This window comes from Rhinolophus sinicus, chromosome 4 (genome assembly GCF_057876585.1).
Source record: "Rhinolophus sinicus isolate RSI-liver-muscle chromosome 4, RSI-T2T, whole genome shotgun sequence".
Classification (NCBI taxonomy): Eukaryota; Metazoa; Chordata; class Mammalia; order Chiroptera; family Rhinolophidae; genus Rhinolophus; species Rhinolophus sinicus.
The window spans coordinates 60,425,499-60,445,067 of NC_142504.1; the positions used below are offsets into that span (position 1 = coordinate 60,425,499).

The following is a 19,569-nucleotide window of genomic DNA, read 5'->3' on the forward strand; positions in this document are numbered from 1 at the left end:
CTACGCTGACTGAAGGTCATTGGAGCCTGTACCAAGAACAGTTGCTGTGGGTTGGTGGGAGTGAAAGTAGACTGGGATCAGCTGAGGTCCAAGTGGAAGGCAAGGAAGTGAAGACTGAATGGAAATCACCATTTTGAGATGGAGGCAGAGACCAGGTCCACAGCTGGAGAGAGAAGTGGAATAAAGGGAAGGTATGTGCTGATTTAAGAAAGTAACTGCTAGAACATCTTGAGACATTTTAGTTTATTTGAACCATCATCTAATCAAAAGGCATTGGCACCATAAAGACACGAGTCCTGGGGACATGGAGAGAGTGTGACTGCCCATCTGCTGCCCGTGGCCTCCTTCCCTGCACCTGTCACTTCCTGTGGCCCTGATTTCCTGTCTCTCCTAATTGCAGATTTATGAAGGTGCCTACCACGTTCTCCACAAAGAGCTTCCTGAAGTAACCAACTCTGTCTTCCATGAAATAAACATGTGGATCTCTCAAAGGACAGCGGCAGCGAGAACAGGGTCCCCACCCTGAGGGCACTGTCCAGTCAACTGTCCCACAGTTGGGGAAGTGGGCAGAGGAAGGGCAGAAGCTGGCTTCTCAGATGTGGCTTGCAAAAAAAAAAAAAAAAAAAAAAAAACACGAAAAAAAATTCATAAATTGGAGGAATCCTTAGCATAACTTACTAAAGAAAAAAAAAAAAAGACATTCTTGTCATATGTTAGGCTGTCTGTCACTGGATCTTCCTTAAAGGGTAGACACTAAGACAGAAAAGGGTCAAAGGCAGTTTTCCAGAGATGGAATATGTCTCTCCTAGCTCCTGCAAGGGTCCCAGGAATTCCTGGTGTTCCAGGACACCTGACTGCAATAATTGGAGGACTCCCCCTCCTGCCTACCCCTCCAGTCTCACCCCCACACCACCCCACCTGCCTCACTCTGTGGCTTTTCTCTGACCGTGGTGGGATTGGGATGGCTGGCATCAGCTTGCTGGGCAAACTCATGTGCCCTCAGAGACGCAGAAAATGCCTGGCACTTCTTCAGAATGCGCGGTCCCCCATGACCCATGTCAGCTCCTTGTCAGTGGGAGCCGGGCTTTTGGGGAACAGGCTTAGCCCAGAGAGAAAAGTTGGCAGGAGACCCTACTTCCCCTTTGTTCCCACCAGGGAACCTGAAGCTACCCACTGAGAACGGTATTCAGGGGCTGCTATTCCTTGCGTGACTCATTTTACCTGACATTATGACAGATGATTGTATTGAAGAGGAAATGTCTAATATGAAACATGTATTCTAAAGCTATTTGGGTGGGTGGGACCACGAGGGCTTGGAGGCACAAGAGCCTGATGTCTCTGCACAGGAATTAGACAAGCTGGCCAGGGACCCTGAGCCAAGGCACAGACCCCAGGAGGCAGGGCCCGGAGTCCCAGCAGTGGCAGTGGCAGGCTTGTCCCTGGTCCCTGCCTGCCTGGGCCCACAGCTACCCTGGGAGCTCAGTGCTGGCAGCACAGCCACCTCTGGTGGCAGGATGAGGGATCCCCAACTCTGTGGCCCTGCAGCCCCAAGGCCACAGCAGGGTGGGCAGGTGAGGCTGGCTGACAGGGCCTTTCCCAGCCAGGGCCCCGCAGTGCCTGACCAGCATTTTTCAAGTGCCAACCTGTGGCCCTCACTTACTGCCAGCAATAAACAGGGATCACCAGTCAGCGCTGGAAAACCTTCATTCTCAATGGGGCTTGCTATGCCCTCAGTAGGCTCCTTAGTGCAACTATGACCATGGCAGGGGGCAGGGAAGGCTGGGGGTGGCAGAGCTACTGGAACCCCATGGAAAGTGCAGGCAGGAGCCCTCAGCTGCAGAAGAGGTGGCTACTCCCCTGACAGAGCCTCTGACTCCAGCAGTTGGGGCTCCCACCCCTCTTCCTCCAGCAGCAAAACTGCTGCCCTTCACCCATACCGTGATCTTCTGGGGCTTTTTCTTGGCCCCAGAGAGGGCAGCCCATCCACCCTCCCTCCAGGGACCTGCCCACACCATGTCAGAGCTGGAATTGGTCCCCCTCCAACAGCCAGCCCAGTCATGCTTGCCTAAGGGCCCAGGTTTGTGAGGTGAAGTTCCCAGGCACTCACCCCCTGGGCAGGGCCCAGGTCTCCGCAGAGAGCAGCTTCCATTGCCCCATCTTATTTCTTTGGCTTCTCTTTGAGGGAGGAAAAATGTAAGAAATGCACTAAAAGAAGGTTGGCTCATGTTCAGCTGGCAGGCTGTGTGAATGTTTGTGCTCCTCAGCTAAGGAAAAGCAGAAACTACACTGCAAATTCCCAAACCCGCAAGACATCCACGAGCCCAGACCTGAAATTCTCGCTGGAGCTTTGATAGTTCAGGTCACACAAAGCCGTACCGTGTTTTCCCCGAAAATAAGACCTAGCCAGACAACTAGCTCTAATGCGTCTTTTGGAGCAAAAATTAATATAAGACCCAGTCTTATAGTATATTATATAAGACCTGGTCTTATATTATAGTAAAATAAGACTGGGTCTTAATTAATTTTTGCTCCAAAAGACACATTAGAGCTGATTGTCTGGCTAGGTCTTATTTTCAGGGAAACACAGTACACCTCCCACCCACCCTACCCACACCCCACCTCTCCCAGAAGCATGTGATGGCAACGCCATTTCCCATATTAAATATCAGGCACATGATTTGACCAGGAATCTTTTGGATGCATGAATTTATATGAAAGCTCTTATTTAGAGACATATTTAGTCACACATATCTCTTTAAAGAATTGCCTATGTTAAAAAGAAAAAAGAATATTTGAAACTGGGACTGATTCTTAATCTAGGAGAGGTGACAGGACAGAACCATGTCACGTCTACCTGCTGAATAAGGAGAAAGCTCAAGAGCCAGACATCAGTTGTATCTGGAGTTTTACCTGAGATACACAAGGAAAACTGTGCGAGTCTCCAGTTGAGTTCATACTCAAAGTTGACAGCTCAGTATTGATATCCAGAGCTTCAAAGTTGTGCCATGGCAGCGGAACAGAAGAGCTAGGTTTGGAAGGGAAGCTAGGTCACACACAGCCTGGCCGTGGAAAGGTGAGAGGAAGGCAAAGGCCAGCCAGGGAGGAGACCCCAGAGACACAGCTGATCCAAACCCATCTAGGGGGACGGATACCTCGGAATACTAGGTCCAAGCACTGATGTGAACACACCTTCCCCTGTAACCCAGAGGTCATGCTGGTCCATACAGAAAGAGGTTTCATGCCTGAAAATCTTGCTAGGCAAAGATGCCACCTGCAGTCAGTGGGAGTCCCAACCCCAAAGGGGCCCCATTACTGTGCAGGGATGGGGGATGGATGGGCCTTCTTACCGCCCAGCAACAACCCCAGCTTCCCCCTCAGCTTCTGGGAGGCACTGGGGCTCAAGGCGAGAGCACAAAAGGGCACTCTAAACACCCACTTGGCTCAGCTCAGCATCCCATGTCAAGGCCCCGAGCTACCTTTTCTTTCTCTCACCATACTGACATAAACCCGTTAGGATCACAAGGATTTTCCAAGCAATTCACCTGTTTGCTATTATCACTGCAGCTTGACATACCCCTACATGTATGGTTTTAGTGGGGACACGTGTATCAGTTTAGAACTATTAAAGGAACCAATGTATGCCACAGCTAATCCTAATAAACCAGATGTTTTCTGAATGGTGCTGTCTGTCTGTCTGATCTGAGACTATGACAGTCCCTAAAGAGAGAGCAGCATTGAGAGCCTGGGCTGAGCCAGTCACCTAATACCAACCCATGTGTGTGGACTTGATTTTCTGTCCTCTGTACTCAGGGACTTCTGCCCCAGGAGCAGATTGCATGTACTGTGTTACGTTGCAGACTTGGCCACCCTGCATACTGGAGGAGCTGGGCCACCCCCAGCTCTGGACCATGTGACTAACTGCTTCCTCCACAGTGCCACACGGATGCCTCATGTATCCAGAAACAAGCTCTGATCTTCACCACCACTCCAGCTCCACCATGGGCCTTGTCCATGTCAGCACAGGGCACCCCAGCTCTGCTGCTGCTCTGGTCAAAGCTCTGGACAGCATTTTACACTCTTCTCAGGACCCCAAACCTGGCCCAATAGTAACCTATCATTTCTCCATTTCTCCACGCCCCCACCGCCTCACAGCTATCACCATCTCTTACTGACCCAGGGCATGCCCCATTCCCCCCTTGTACCCCTTCAGTCTTTTTCCACACAATGAGCAGAAGGGGTGTTAAATGATTCAGACATGACCTCTCGCTCAAAATCCTCCTGTGGCCCCCATCCCACTTAGACACAGACCACAGTCCTTACTGAGCCTACAGATCCTTGGGCATGGCCACCCTGCCTTTGCCCTTCCTCCGGTGTCCACCGGACCCCACCTGCCAGCCTCCTTGCTGGCCACCTTCTCCATAAAGCCTTTCCAGACCACCCTGTCCACAGTCACCATACCACCCTGGACCCTGCCCTGCCTTGTCTTCTTCCAACACACTGATTGCCATCTGATACCATCTATGTTCTGCTTGTCTACTCAGTAGCTTTCTGTCTCAGCCACTGGAATGAACTGCGAGAAGCTTGGGTCCCCATATTAGACCTCTGTCTGATTTCCCTGGGTTCCCTGATAAACAACTCTCCAGTGAGGGAGGAAAGGGCGGGGCAGGAGAGAGAGAATGAGTGAATAAAAGAGAGAGGGAGGGAGGGAGGGAGGGAGGGAGGGAGGGAGGGAGGGAGGGAGGGAGGGAGGGAAAGGAAGAAGGAGAGAAGGACAAATGTCCTCTCTGGGCCAGGCACTGAGTTTGGCGCTGGGGTATGGATGCTGGGTCGACTTCATGTGTGTGTAACCCATGCAGTCACCCAAGGGCCCACCCTTAGAAGGGCCCCATGTTTTGCTTAGTGCTCTGATGTTGCTGTCTTGAAATTCTTAATCATTTCTGAACAAGGGCCCTGTATACTTGTTCTCCACTGGCCCCCCACACACGGAGTGGACCCTGTGGGCATGGCTGGGGCTGGCCCTGCCCTGGCCCTGCCCTCGGTGTAGACATTTCTCCAATGGCTGTAGACCTGAAGGACAATCTGCTCCCCTCAGACCCTCCCTACTGCTTATACCCGACCAAACTCTACCCTGAGCCTGAGCCAAACCTGGCCTTTTCCTGCCTCCTGTGAGCATCCGGGACTATTAGAAGCACCCGTGATGAGCCTACCAGGTATGGCGCCTGGCCCTGGGGCTGCCCCACAGAATGAAGACAGAGTGACACAAACTTGCCACTCCAGCACCTAATAGCAGAGGGGCGAGAAGAGAGAGCACACAGTGGGGCCAACCTAGCAGGCTAGCACGCTCTCCAGAGGCAGCCCTTTGGGAAATCAGGGAGATAAGTGGGAATGGGGCACACGGGGCCTGTGGTCAAGGAGACTCAAGGCAAGACTTGGGGATGGAGGTTGGTCTCAGAACTGCGATCTCAGGATGGCTGGAGGAAATCTAGGGTACTCTCACCACCACCCAACCAAGGATAGTGCGGTGAAGGGAGCCTGTGGGATAGGTGCAGAGCCAGACCAGCCACAGCGGGGAGCCAACAGCCCTGGCTTGAGGGGGCTTCATTGGAACACAGACAGAAGTGCCCCTGTGGGAGGGGGGCACCTGTTAGGCTTGGCCTTCAGATAGAGAACACAGCCATGATCAAGATAAAGGCTAGCTGGGAGGAGGCAGCCCACCTCTTTCTCCTGCCATCTTCCTCTCCCCTGGACCTGCAGTCTTGAGCATGAGGCTTCCAAGCCCATAGTCCAAAATGGCTGCTCTAGCTCCTGCCACTGCATCTTTGTTCCAGCCAACAAGAGGGGAAGCAAGGAAAGGGGTAGGCGTGTACCTTTCAAGGATAAAGCAGAAATCACATCTAGTACTTCTGCTCACATTTAGAACCTGGTCAAGGAAGGCTGGGAAATGCAACTTGTGCTCAGATATCAGGGACAGCCAGCAGGCCATGCCCAGGAATGAAGTGTGCACACTGAGGCTTTCAAGAAGGGAGACCCAGGCTCAGTATCTGCCTGAAAGACACCAACAGGGCCGTGAGAACGGGCTGCAGGTGAGGCAGGGCACTGACTAGGGCTGTGGCAGTGGGGACAAAGAAGCAGAGACTGAGCAGCAGCTACTGAAGAGGTAAAATCAACAAGGTTTGGTAACCAACTAAGTTTGAGGGCCAAGGAATCAGGAGAGAACATAAGGAACATGGGTCAATCTCTAAAAAGCTCTACAGATAAGTGTCCACATAAAAAAAGTCGAAACCTGTAGAGAATTTTTGCGTTTACTTGAGCCAAACTGACAACATACGCCAGTGAGCAAGATCTCAAATGCTCCTGAGAATAACAGTTTTACAGGGTTTTTTTTATGCATTTGAAATGAAGGAAGGAATGTTAAGATTATATGGAGGTGGGAGAAAACAAAAGCCAGGATTGGATTACAGGATAGTTAACAAGATTATGTGCTTTCCTAAAGTGGTTATACCTTCCAGGGGTATTATTTCTAGTATCTCAAAGATGTGTTCGCCTAGATGCACAGAACAATGGACAGGTCTGGCTTAAAATCTTTCACTAAAGAAGTTACAGGCCTAGGGCGTGACTACCTACCATGACCTGGAGTTCCATAAATTCCAGTTAGGAATTTATAAGCAGATCACCCTGGGAGATTACTTTCCATAGAACTCCTTTTTTTTCTACAGAAAAGGAAAGGTTACAAAATCTGCCCAAATTGCTTGTGTTGTATCTTCCAGGAGAGAATGGAAATTCACATTGAAGTTCACATTGGTTGAGCCCCCACTACAGCTGGGAGCTTCCTCATTGCCTGCAACTAATTTTCACACCAGCTTTGAGTGTTGTTGCTCCCAGTTCGACTAAGTAAACTGAGGCTCCAAGGGATTCCGTGATTTGCTCAAAGCCGGACGCTGAGTCCCTGCCCAAGGTTCCTGACTAGGGTGCCAGACACACTGTTGCCTCCCAGAGAATGAAGGTGGGCGACAAAAACCCAGGTGTAGAGTGCCAGTGCAACTCTCCTATCTTAAGCCCCCCACCCCCACCCAACTCCAGGGACTGGTATTGTCTGAGGGCAGCTTCCTGGCTCAGAGGCAGAAATTCCCTGAGGCCTGAGGGCCCCAGGGCCTCTTGCTTCAGAAGTGCCTGCCTCTGAGGCCTCTGGTACAGACTTTTCCCAAAGTGAGATTTTTATGCTTTCAAAATGTCTGCTCCAGGTCCTAAGGCTGCCCCAAACTGGCAAGAGCACTCCTAATTTTGTGATGCCAGTGGGCAGATGGCAGCCTCACCCTGCCTTGGGTTCCTCAGTCTACTGCAGTGAGAGGGGGCATTGAAGGCTATCTAGTTTTCCAGATAGAGGAAAGAATATATGATGCTGGGGCACTCGTCCTCTGTTCCTTTATGGGACCATGCCGTCTATTCGGGAGCTCGGGACTGTGGAGACCACTGGAGGCGGCCTGAATGAGCACACGATTCCCTGTGCACACAGAAGTTGCACTAATGTCTTTATGGTCGTGTCTATTCTACAATTTCCTTCCACACTTACAACTCAGGCTGTTTGCGCTGTTTCCTGTTAATTTGCAACATGGGGCATTGTACATAATGCCTTTGCCCATCTTAGACCAAAAATTGCCAAGAAAATGAGGAAGGTGTGGCACACTGGTATGATGGCAGTCGTGGGGACTGTAACTCTTCTGGCCCCAATGCTTCCCGGCTGGAGCCCCTCACTGCAACAGCAGAACCAGCTCAAAGTTGTACTATCCTGTTTAATGAGATATTAAGTTGCTCTTCGGAGACAAAACACAAAAACCACAAGTCATGCAGCTGAAGGATGCACACAGGAGAGAACTTTGACCTCCAGCAGCACCCAGAACCAAAGTCTCCCTCCACCCGCTGTAGTGTGGCTGTACTACTTTTAGAATGAAAAAGCACATATATCCCTCACTTAACTTTAATTCATTCCTGCCTCTAAGTGCAAAACTGCTGAATGTTGGTGCCCCAAGGAACCAAAGGATCAGGACATAACTGGAACTTGAACCCTGATGGAACCCTTTCAGAAAGCCAAGAGCTTGTCGTCCAGGAAGATCCAATGTTGATGCCCCTTCACAGTAAATGGCCAAGGTCCACGTTCTTCCAAGTGAAATTTGCCCCACTGGCACTTCCGCATACCCGTTCCTCCTAGCTCCTTAAAAACCTTTAACCTAGTCCAGCGAGCCAGGTGGAGTAGAGGCATCTCCCATCTTCCCGATTGGCGGTTTCTCGATCAACAAACCTTTCCTTACTCCAAACTCTGACATTCTGAGTGTTGGCCTTTTGAAGCGCTGGGTACACAGACTTTGGTTTGGTAACATCACTGTTCTTCTGTCAATAAACAACTGAGGTATCAGTTCCAGAGTATTTTCCCTTAAACCCCCCTCATGTGTGGTTTTGTTAAAAAACAAATTCAGCCGAGTAAATGTGAAGATCTAACTGGCTTTATTAAGCAATTTGTGAATGGCGCAGTCTCCTACGAGGTCTGACAATTAAGTTCGCACACTCATCCTAGAAAAAGTGCCACATACCTCATTGTTGAATATCACTAGGGTCACCTTCGAAGCACTCCCCTTGGGAAGCTATGCACCGACGCCAGTGCCTAGTCCACCCTTCAAAGCAATTCTGGAACTCTTTCTCGAATGGCCATCAGAGCTGTCGTTGTATTACCTTGATGTCCTGAATGTCATCGAAATGTCTTCCTTTCAATATTTCCTTTATCTTTGGGTAAAGAAAAAAGTCATTGGGGGCCAGATCAGGTGAGTAGGGAGGGTGTTACAATACAATTATTTATTTACTGGCTAAAAACTCCACAAACAGTGCCATGTGAGCTGGTGCATTGTCGTGATGCAGGAGCCATGAATTATTGGCAAAAAGTTCAGGTCGTTTTCATCTAACTTTTTCACACAGCCTTTTCAGCACTTTCAAATAGTAAACTTGGTTAACTGTTTGTCCAGTTGGTACAAATTCATAATGAATAATCCCTCTGTATCAAAAAAAGTTTAGCAACAGCATTTTGACTCGATTTGGACTGATGAAAATTTTTTGGTTGTGGAGAATTGGCTGACTTCCATTGTGCACTTTGACATTTTGTTTCAGGGTCGTATTAGTACATCCATGTTTCATCACCAGTGATAACAGAGCCCAAAACATCCTCTTGCCTCTCCAAAAGGTCTTGGCAAACTTCGACTCTTCTTTGCTTTTGTTCATCGGTGAGCTCCTTCAGGACCATTTTTACACACACATTTCTCATGCCAAGAATTTCAGTTAAGATTTTCCTAACTGTTTCTCTACCAATGTTTACTGTGATTCCCTGAAAGTAAGACCTAGCTGGACCATCAGCTCTAGTGTGTCTTTTGGAGCAAAAATTAATATAAGACCTGGTAGTCTAGTCTAGTCTAGTCTAGTCTAGTCTAGTCTAGGTCTCGGTCTCGTCTCGGTCTCGGTCTGGTCTAGTCTAGTCTACCTGGTCTTATATTACAGTAAAATAAGACCAGGTCCAAAAGATGCATTATAGCTGATTGTCCGGCTAGGTCTTTTTTTTGGGAAAACACAGTACTTAGTCTGCTATGCTTTTCACAGTCAGCTGACGATTTTGACTCACAATTTGACGAATTTTTGCCATGTTTTCATCAGTTCTACTCATTACTGGCCGCCCTAACCTCTCTTCATCAGTGACGCATTCTCTTGCTTCAGAAAAATGTTTAATCCATTTGTACACTGCCGTTTTCTTCATGGCATTATCCCCATAAACTTCGACTAACATGTCCCTGATTTCACTTCCACTCTTGCCACGTTTAACAAGAAATGTAATGTTTGTTCGTTGCTCTAATTCAAGTTCAGATATTCTCACGATGGCACACAAAAACACGCAACAATAATGAACGCCACTCAGCAAGACACCGCCACGTCTACATGAACACAGCTGTGAGACACTGATATAGCAAGGTTCTGAAACCTAACTGAGCTGTTTGTACAGTGCTGCCAGTGTAAGCACTCAGCGGCAAGTCACAAACTTCATTTTCAGACCTTATATCTAGCAACTACAGGGGTACTTTGAGGCGTTGTACAAAATGGAAGGATTTTCTAGGATGAAAAGTGGGGCAAGGGAGCTATTGGCTAAAGAAAAGTTTGTGTTTTGAGCCACACGTCTTTTCTTTGGGGGAAAACAGGAAGGGGTTTTATAATGTAGACTGCCTCTTCTCTCTACAGAGGGTAGGGATAGAGATGGCCCGTGTGACAGCTTACCTTACTGGTGCTTGATCAAAAAATTCCATACTGGCTGATTATGACTATGGTTCTGGGAGAGGTTGAAACTGCAATTAGATCAGGTGTTAAATCTAGGTTTGGTATCATGGGTTTTAGCATGAGTGATGGAGGCCATTTTGAGCCTGTGGTTTTTCTTTAACATACCTTAATTCTAAAACAAACTTTATATGATTTCAAATAATATCTGTAAGAAAAGACGTGTTGAATGTACTGGTTCACTTCCCCCCTGATATTTATTAAAAGAATTGCACAGTAATTAAAACAATGTTTTTAATGTTTAAACCTCTTACTACGTACCTTGGCACAGGCAAGGCTAGTGTGTGGTCTGTGGTGGGACCAATGCCTCTTAGGCCACTAGACTGGCTCACCTTTCCTGTCTGTGTGCCCCAAGCCAACCAGAGTGAACTTTCAGACGCAAGTCAGCCTTATCACTCCCTGCTCACAACTCCCTAGGTGGGGCCCAGCATGTATAAACACACCAGGTTCACTACAACAGGTGCACTAAGACCTTCACAAGTAGTAACTCAATTAACACTCCAAGCAAGGAGGGAGTCACTATCAAAATCCTCTTCAATTTACAGACAGGGCAAACTGAGGTAAAGAACGGTGACCAGGCAGTAAGAGGCAGGAACTCCTGGCCTCTGGCCCTGGACCTGGGCTCTGGCTATGCTAACCCCTCCAGTCTCACCTTGGGCCTTTTCAAGATCCATGGCCCTTGCACAAGCCCCCCACCCCGCAGGACCACCTACGACAGCTTGGCGCGCCCCCTACAGCCCGTAACTGTTGCCAACTTGTTCTACTGATCACTCATCTTGGTCTCAGACCTTATAAGTTTCCCCATGTGACCAACACACTAGACAAACACAAATGAAATGCACTGAGGAGAGAAAAGATTCCAAAAGTTCTGGAAAATGATAAACAAGAGTAAAAAGATGAGAAGGAGTATGAAACAACTGCAGGGAGGGCCAAGATACCCAGCATTCAGCCTGTGAAAGATCAGTGAGCTTCCGACTCTTCCTCAGGGCTGTGCACACCACTGATCTCAGCCTGCTATTCCCAGGGCAAAATGGAGCCAAAAGGCCTTGGGGTGGGGCTGCCTGGGCCTCGGGGCCCAAATTGGGGGAGGGCACTGTAGGCCAGAAGGGCATCCTGAGAAAGCCACCCCTGACCTCCCCTAATGATGTCACTGCCCTGCAGGAGAGACCGGGATGGCTTCCTCAAGGAGGCTGGCCCGTGACTGAGGGAAAATGGATGTTCAGTCCTCAGCCCCGTCCTGGCCCAACACAGCCAGTGGTTATGGGGTGGGGAGTGGAGGCAACCAGGCTGGGCCCAGGCTGGGGTCAGTGGCCTCCTGCTCCCTTTCACTTCACTGTCCCACTCCTCCCTGCCCTTCATCCTGGGACTGCAGAGCAAGCTGCTGCCAGGCTGGCCAGAACCTGTCTCCCCTGGTGCTGTCTGTGGCACAGTCTCAGGCCCTGTGCCTGTGAAATGCAGGGCAGTGAAGGTTAGACAGTACAGCTGTATGGTACATAGTGAGTGCTGGAAATGTTTATGGCTCAGAAGCCAGTCCTTACCTGGCCTGAGGACGAAACAGCCTCTATGGCCTTAGTCAGCTCCACCCCCACGAAACCTGCCCCAGGGCCCCCAAGGGAGGGTAGGTGGATCAGTGTGACTTCATCCAGAGGAGCCCAGGGGGGAAGCTGTGCTCTGAAGGGAGTCCCGCCATGAGGGCAGAGTCCAGCTGTCAGATTTCAGCGCCCTACAGACAGAGACGGCCTACTCAAGGCCTATAGAACCAAGGCATGCTCCCCCCACCCCAACGCGAGGAGCACCTACTGGGCACCTAAATGCCCTCATGAGGGGCCCTAACTCCAGAACTATCCTCTTTCCCCACAGGCTCAGGCTTCCACAGTGAATTCAAGCTTTATTGACACACAAACTCTCCTGCTCCCTCTTGGGTGTCTCAGTGATATAGGATTATGCTGTCTTGTGCCTGAGGGTCGTGGCCTCACACACTCGAAGAATGAGAACACGGACCCAGAGAGGTAAATTGAAGCAGTGAACAGTTTTACTGCAAAAGCGAAAAAGCACAAGAGCACAGCTCTCCGAAGAGAGGGGGATCTGGACGGAATACCTCGCAGGCTAAGCTGAGCTGGAGACTGTATGTCCTTGGAGCGTAATCTTTATTAAGTTGTTTATCAGGAGCCAGTTGGGCTCCCCCCCCCCCGCCCCCCGCAAGAACCTTCCCCTTCCTGCACCTGGGCTGGTATCTTAGCTGACTCTGCAGTCTGATGCAGTAGCCCCTCCCGCCTAGTTCCCTTTTCTACATTTTTTTTTTTCTGTTAGTTACTGTTCTCTTTGGCCTTGAGGCCCTTCGCTGTGTGTCCCTGACTACCCCCAGTTTTCCCATCTCACTTTGAGATTGTTTGTCTGGCCTTGATGCCCTCCACCGCGGTCCTGTCTCTAACTACCTATGACTTTCCTATCTCATCAGTGCCTGGGAGAAGAAGAAGGCTTGGTTTTAGGAAGCAAGCAGCCAGAATTGGGAGAGCCGGGTGGGTTGGGGAGGGGTGCTAAGACACCCCACCCCAGGTTTCTCTGAGTGGTGCTCAGCCCTAGAGCCTTGGGTGTTGGTTTAGGAATTGGGGGAGGGAGTGGGCTCATCCCTAGGTGACTCTCCCTGGGGCCCCCCAGTCACACTGGGGGAGGGACCCTACTGAGCATCTTCCACCCACAATGCCCTGGAGGGTGCAAGGAGCTGGCCCAGTGGTGGTCAGCAGTCCAGACCGATGCACACCTGCGGGTCCTCCAGTGCATGGAGCTGCTGCTGTGTCTCCTCAGTGTGGCCGTAGGTCTGTACCCTGCTGCTCACGTGGAAGTGGATGTCGTCCACCGGGGGGATGGAGTCCTGCTCTTGCCAGGCAGCCACAGCCTTGGCCTCCTCCTGCACTGCCTCTTCAGAGTCCTTCCACTCCACCAGCTGTGGACAGGCTGGCTCAGGGCACCCCTGCTGCCCACCACCCCCTGCAGCCTGTCCCCACCCACTGCAGCTCCCAGCAGCCCACCTTCTCAATGACCTTGGCCATATACTCAGTGCACTGGTCCTTGAGACGTGCTAAGCGGAACAGCTTGGTCACGCCACACGCCTACCACGTTGGCCTCATCCAGTAGCTGGGCCAGTCTGAGGCCGCAGTCACTTCAGGCCTGGCAACAGGAACATGTCAGCCACACTCAGCACATCATCGGCTGCCTCGGGGGGGCAGCTGCAGTGAAAGAAGGGGTGAGGGAGAGTGCATCCCGAGGTCACCAAAGCCTGTCCGGGGCTTCGCAACAAGGCTGGGACCTGATGGGGGAGCGGGTGGGGGCTTCAGGCAGAGCAGGAGCTCCCTACCCATGCCAGGTGCACAGCCCAGATCCCTGCAGGCATCCATGGGACCAGAAGGGGCACAAGAGCCTGGGGTTCCCATACCTCAGGCAGGGCAGATCTGAATCACACAGATCTGGGCTCAAAATTCTAGCTGTGGGACCTTGGGCAAGTTACTTCACCTCTGTGCCTCAGATCCTCTGTGAGGCGCAGACAATCATGCCTGCCTCGAAAAGCTGTCAGAAAAGTGACAAAAGTTGCTTGTCAAAACTGAGGCAGGGACCCTACTGAGGGTGGGGGAGTAACGATTTAACTGCTCCCTCCCACCCACAGAGGCTGTGGGACTTAGGGCATAGCCATAGTTGTACCCTGTGTTGGGAGAGACCATGTGCTCAGCTCTGGTCCAGACTTTAGATGGCCACACGGAGCAGGCTGGAGACAGCCTGCCGAGAGCGGGGCTGTGCTGCAGGAGAAATGAAGGAGGTGGGGAGGGGTCAGTAAAACTGCTCTCTAAAGGGCTAGGTGGTAAATACTGCATGCCAGAGGGTCTCTGCTCAGCTCTACCACCGTGCAAAAGCAGCCATGGACAACACAGAAATGAATGGGCGTGGCTCTTCCAGCAAAACTTTATTCACAAAACAGGCTGGATATGGCCCGCAGCCCAGGATGGAGTGGATAACCTGGGTCCCAGTAAGCCACCTGCTTGGGGGTGGGGTGGGGAACACTCACGTTGACATGAATGAGAAACAAACCTCTATTCTGTAAGTCACCATATTTGGGGGTCTCTTTATTAGTCGCCTTCATACACACGCGCACACACACACACGACCCCCCCCCCCCCCCCAGCAGAGCATATTCTTGGCACTATCTGCTGCCGCCCAGGTCACCCTGTGTTAGAGGGGACCTTCGGGCAGGTGAAGATACAAGGAGGCTGTGAGAGAACAGGGGATGGGAGAATAGGGAACCCCAGGAATGTGTAGCAACCCAGAGGCAGGAGGCTCAGGGCTCCCTGCTGTTGTGGGAATTCAGGGTTAGTGACCCCACCCATCCTGGAGAACTTAGGGACCCCATGTGGCTGACATTTATGTCCCCAAGTGTCATGTGCTCATGACGTGGGTCTTTTCACTCACTCCTGTTCTGGAACCTACCGAGGCCCCCTCTGCCTGAAAGAAATCTCCAAATGGATCCCACACTCCCTCTCCAGTCTCATGGAAAACCTGCCCCTTGGAGCCAATCAGGACTGGGGCACGCCCTTGGAGCCCCACAGTGACATGGGCTGTGTACCTGTCCTGACCCTGTCAAACCCCCGCCCAGTGCACACAGCCTGCCTCAGCCGCACCGCCGTGGGATCGGTGTCTATGTAGTACAGCTCCTGGGTGAAGATGTCGGGTGAGAGGCTGTGCAGGGTGACAGCCGGCAGGCCCCCGGAGGCCTCCATCCCTTCATTCTCTTGCAAGTGGTCACATAGCAGGGCCCAGAAGTAGTCACTGCAGCCACAGAAGAAGGCCTAGGGAAGGCTGGGCTTAGGAAAGACCAGGGCCAGGGCGATGCCCAAAGGAGCTGGCCCAGGGCTTAAGGCAAGGGGCTGGGAGACGGGCATGGGAGACGGCACCTTATGGCAGAGATAACTCCAACCCTCTACTCGGAAGCAAACATCAGGACAGATGTTGAAGCCACTGGGGCAAGAGAAGGGCAGCTCCCCTAGGTCACCCTGGAGGGTGGGAGAGAAGACACCACTAGAACAAGTGGGAGAAGACAGAGGCCAGCCTCAGCCAAGAGCCTCCTCTAGCTTGATCCTGGAGGGGTGGACTGCCACCCCATTTGCAGATCAAAATACAAGACAAACAACAATGAAAGTAAACAATTAGGCTTAGAAAACGAAAGTGACTGGCTCAAGGCCACAGAGAACTGAACCCAAATGTAGGGCTTACCTACCATACCCCCATCCCCAGACACACCTCCTGCCCACCAGGCCTAGCCCCAGGCCCCCATGCACTTACTCAGAGCTCAGGGGGCAGGGCGCAGTCGGCCTGTAGGGCCAGGTCCTACCTGAGCTGGGGGTCTTCTGGGGCAGGGGGCCTGATGCTTAGCACCTTCACATAAGTGCCTTACTGAGATGCCACTGCACAGGAGAGAGTGCAGCTTCAGGGGACAGGCTGGCCCTGCCAATTCCCCCGCAAAGCCCTGGATCCCAAAGCCTGCAGAAACCAAACTCAGACACTTCCTTGCACTTGGCCTCCAGGTCGCTGAGTAGGTCCAATAACTGGCATTGTTTGCCCAGACGCTCCGTCACTGATGTGTTCCACACCGACGTCCACGTGGCCTGGGAGCAGTGTGTGAGGTTCAGGTCCTGAGAGGGGCCATTAGCAGTATGCAGGGACAGAGTTCTGTAAGTGCTCACTCCCACCAAGCCATTCGGCTGCAGGGCTGGGACTTCCAGGCCTACGTGCTGCCTTCGTTTCTCCATTCAGAGGCACTGTCTGAATTCTACAGGCTCCAGAATGGATGGGAGGGGCAATCAGTTTGTGAGTGAAACAAGCTCTTCCTTAGCAGACACACCAGCTCACTGTCTCCCAACCCAACCCAGGAGGCAGGTGGAACCACCTCCCAGTCAGGGGACAAAGTACCAGGTAGTAAGAGGTCACCCAAGGCCACAGCCACGTCTGCTGCTGGACAGAAATGCAGCCCCCTCCCTGCCGCCAGACTGGGCCTGGGGGGTCACCTGTGTACAAGTACTGCAGCAGGGCCCCAAAGGCCACAGGGTTGATCCGCAGGCAGACAGCCAGGAGGGAAGATTAAAAGTGTGGCCTAGCACAAGCCCCCTGCTGTCCCTCTACTCCCTTCCTCCCCTCGCCCAGGGAGGCACCAGTGGGTGCCTGAGGACGATGACGCTCTTGCCCTTCCATTTGGTGTCCAGCACATTGGCGAAGTAGGCGCTGTGTGCACCCAGGATGCAGCGATGGGCCTGGAAGGGCTTCCCGTGTACCACAAAGACCACATTACTGTGGATGCCCTGATCTAGAAGCCTGGGGAGGGGCAGGTGGAAGGACTCAGCAGAGCACCGCACTTCAGTCTCACTACTCTAGATCCCCAGTCAGTCCCACAGGAGAGCCCTCAGCCCCCTGCAGGCTACCATCACCACAGAGCCACTGGGCAGAAGCCATCCCGATGCTCTGTGCTCCATCTCACCAGTGCAGGAAGTCATTGTAGTAGTCCCACCTCCTACAGGAGGCTGTCACTTGCTTGTCACGCAGCGCCCAGTGGATGTTATCACTTGCAGCCCCATAAGGCAGAGCTCTCCGGGTAAAGCGTTGACCTCGCAGTAGGCTCCTAAGGGCAGCAGGGCTCATCAATCAGTCGGGCCATAGGGCTGCACACTGCAGCTGGGAGGGCCTGGGGAAATCCTACTCTCCATCTTTCTCCTTCCCTCCTCCCCACGTGGGGCCAGTAAGTCCTGGAGACCCCTTCCCAAATGATCTCAGCATCCACTTCCAGGGCCTAGGCACACAAGCACAGCCCAGTACACTAACACGCACATATTCACTCATAGTACAGACTATACTAAAAAGAGTAGGCTCAGAGGCTGGCCCTGTTCTGTGCGCTGGGGACACTGCTATAGACAGGTCACTGAAGTGACACTTTAGTGGGGTAGGACAATAAATAGATTAACAAATGGTATTAAGTGCTATGAAGAAAAACAAAGCCAGAAAAAGAGTGACAGTGATGACAGCTGCCACATAGGGAGACCATGGAAGGGCACTGTAGTGGTGACAATGTGCAGAAACTTGATTAACATGAGGGAGTCAGCCACACAAAGACCTGGGAAAGGGCAGTCAAAGCAGGAAGAATAGCAAGTGCGAAGGCCCTGAGGTAGGAGCAAGCTTGGAGCACTGGCACACCAGAGAGAAGGTCAGTGTGGCTGGAACAGTAAGCACAAGGGAGAGCCAAAGAGCGGCCAGAGTGGAAGAAGCAGGTCGTGTAGTAGCTCCCAGGCAAAGCCAGGCATTCTAGTTGTATGCTAAATGCTGTTGGAAGCCATCAGAGGATTTTGATAAGCCCACTAAATTTGTTGAGCTCGACTTGGCTGTGATATAGAAAACAGACTGTAGGTGGGGCAGAAGGGGCAGCCGTAAGACCATTGAAGAGGTTGGCAGTGCATCCAGGGAGAGATGGTCCAGGGAGAGGTGCTGTCGCTGGGCTGGGTAGGAGCAGTGGAGATGGGAAGAGGGCAGAGGAGAGAACAGGTTCTGAAAGTAGAGTTAACAGTTTGCTGACTGGGTGTAGGGGTGAAGGAAAGAGAGAACTCAAGGGTGTTTGCAAATGTGTACATGCGCCTTGGAGCCCTTGCACATGTGTACACACACACCCCCACTGCCCCATCCCCCTCTCTCACCATTGGTCAGAAGGTAGAGCACCAGGTCCTCATGCCCACATAGGCAGGCGTAATACCAGAGGGGTAGGAGTACCAGGAGGCAGTTGTCAGGACTGAAGAGGCTGCCCACCTACCCTGACCCCCCATCCACCTGACACTCACAAGGGGGTGCTGTCCCACTTGTCCCATATATTCACCTCGTCTCGCTGTTCTAGCAGGTACCTGGGCAGGGAGGGGGGAGGTCAGAGCCTGGGATTATGAGGCTCATGGTCTGGGAGAGGAGACCCATGGACCAGGGAGGAGGTAAGACATCCTTTTTAGCTAAAGGAAGGCTCCTCCAAATGAGGGCAGGTGACAGGTTAAACCAGAGAAGGAAAAACATTCCAAACAAAGGGACCAGCACAGGCAAGGTGTGGAGGTGGGAACACAAAAGGCAGACCCTGAGTATCAGAGGCCAGGCCCCAGAGCTGAAGAGGCTGAGCCTCTGTTCTGAAGGCATTTGGGGGAGAGGAGGAAGTAGTGGGGCCTTTGCTTCTGCCCGGGGCCTCTGGCTGCTTGAGGCAGGGGAACCAGAGGAGGCTGCTGCAGGCATCCTGGTGGTGTGGAAGCGAGCAAAAAGTAGACAGATTCTAGAAGGAGCAAGTCAGGAGACAGGTAGCTGGTGAGATGTCAAGGTAAGGGGATCACCATAGATGGTGGTGGAACCCTTACTGAGCAGGACAGCCTGGGCGGATGTCCAGGTTGGATACTGAAGGGCTCAGTAGTATTCAGCTTTGGGAGTTATCAACTAACTCCTAAGTGGCACCTGCTGCAGGGAGGGACCCAGAGAAGCTGTGGGAGTAAGTAATGGGGAATGAAGGGCCAAGGAAGAGCGGTGTCCCATATCCCAATGGGGCAGCCTCTCCCTTCCCGCCAGGCCCAAGGGGATGGCGATTTCAGTGCCAGACTTGCTTTAGCTGTATTTAGGAGTTTCCGAATCCCCAGGGACCAGAGGCTACTTCTGGGTCCTAGGTGTTCCCAGCGCCAGGTCCAGAGGAACCAGAGAGAGGAGCCACGTCAGGAGTCCCAGGCCGGACCCCAGTATGGCCTCTGGCCCCAAGTGCTCAGAGGGCGAACCTCCACTTCTCTCCGCCCACTTCAACTTTGGGCCTCCGTGTGGCAAGTCCTCTCCTCCAGGACGGGTTCCGGGACCTCCCGGAGTAAATCATCAGAAGCACCCCGCCTCCATGCACGCCCATTTGTAAGGCTGCCGCGGTCCCCGTCAGCCTCCGGGTTCTGGCTTCGGCGCCCAGATGCCTGTTGACTTGTGGTCTGCAATGGGTCGGGTGCTGTTGCCAAGGCGCCAGTCCGTCCTGTGGTCGCCCCTGCACGCCTCTGAGGGCGCCGCACACACCACCCGCACCCCTCCGGGGCAGCGGGGTCCTCACCGCACTCGGGCCACGTCCCCCTTCCGGCAGCTGGCGGAGAGGTCGCTGGTATCCGTGGGCGGACACAAGCCGAACGACCTCAG

General features: G+C 52.3%; 2 protein-coding genes across 5 annotated transcripts in view; one reads left to right on the forward strand and one right to left on the reverse strand.

The window, feature by feature from the left end:
* The window catches only part of MGLL (monoglyceride lipase), a 157,660-nt gene extending 153,983 nt beyond the window's left edge, over window positions 1-3,677 (forward strand). For all 4 annotated transcript variants that reach the window (XM_019718602.3, XM_074340474.2, XM_019718601.3 and 1 more), the window contains one exon: window positions 401-3,677. In XM_019718602.3, the coding sequence (XP_019574161.1) occupies window positions 401-526 (126 nt within the window). In that variant the 3' untranslated portion in view covers window positions 527-3,677. The remainder of the gene's footprint in view (window positions 1-400) is intronic.
* An 8,750-nt stretch (window positions 3,678-12,427) lies between these two features.
* Window positions 12,428-19,297, reverse strand: ABTB1 (ankyrin repeat and BTB domain containing 1). The gene is given in 16 exon segments (XM_088797611.1): window positions 12,428-13,303; window positions 13,389-13,458; window positions 13,460-13,519; window positions 13,521-13,586; window positions 15,025-15,194; window positions 15,300-15,398; window positions 15,688-15,809; window positions 15,896-15,975; window positions 15,977-16,010; window positions 16,410-16,456; window positions 16,555-16,713; window positions 16,877-16,976; window positions 16,979-17,017; window positions 17,587-17,606; window positions 18,222-18,281; window positions 19,176-19,297. Coding segments are annotated over 16 exon segments (1,455 nt in total). The 3' UTR covers window positions 12,428-13,096.
* Window positions 19,298-19,569: the final 272 nt, after the last annotated feature.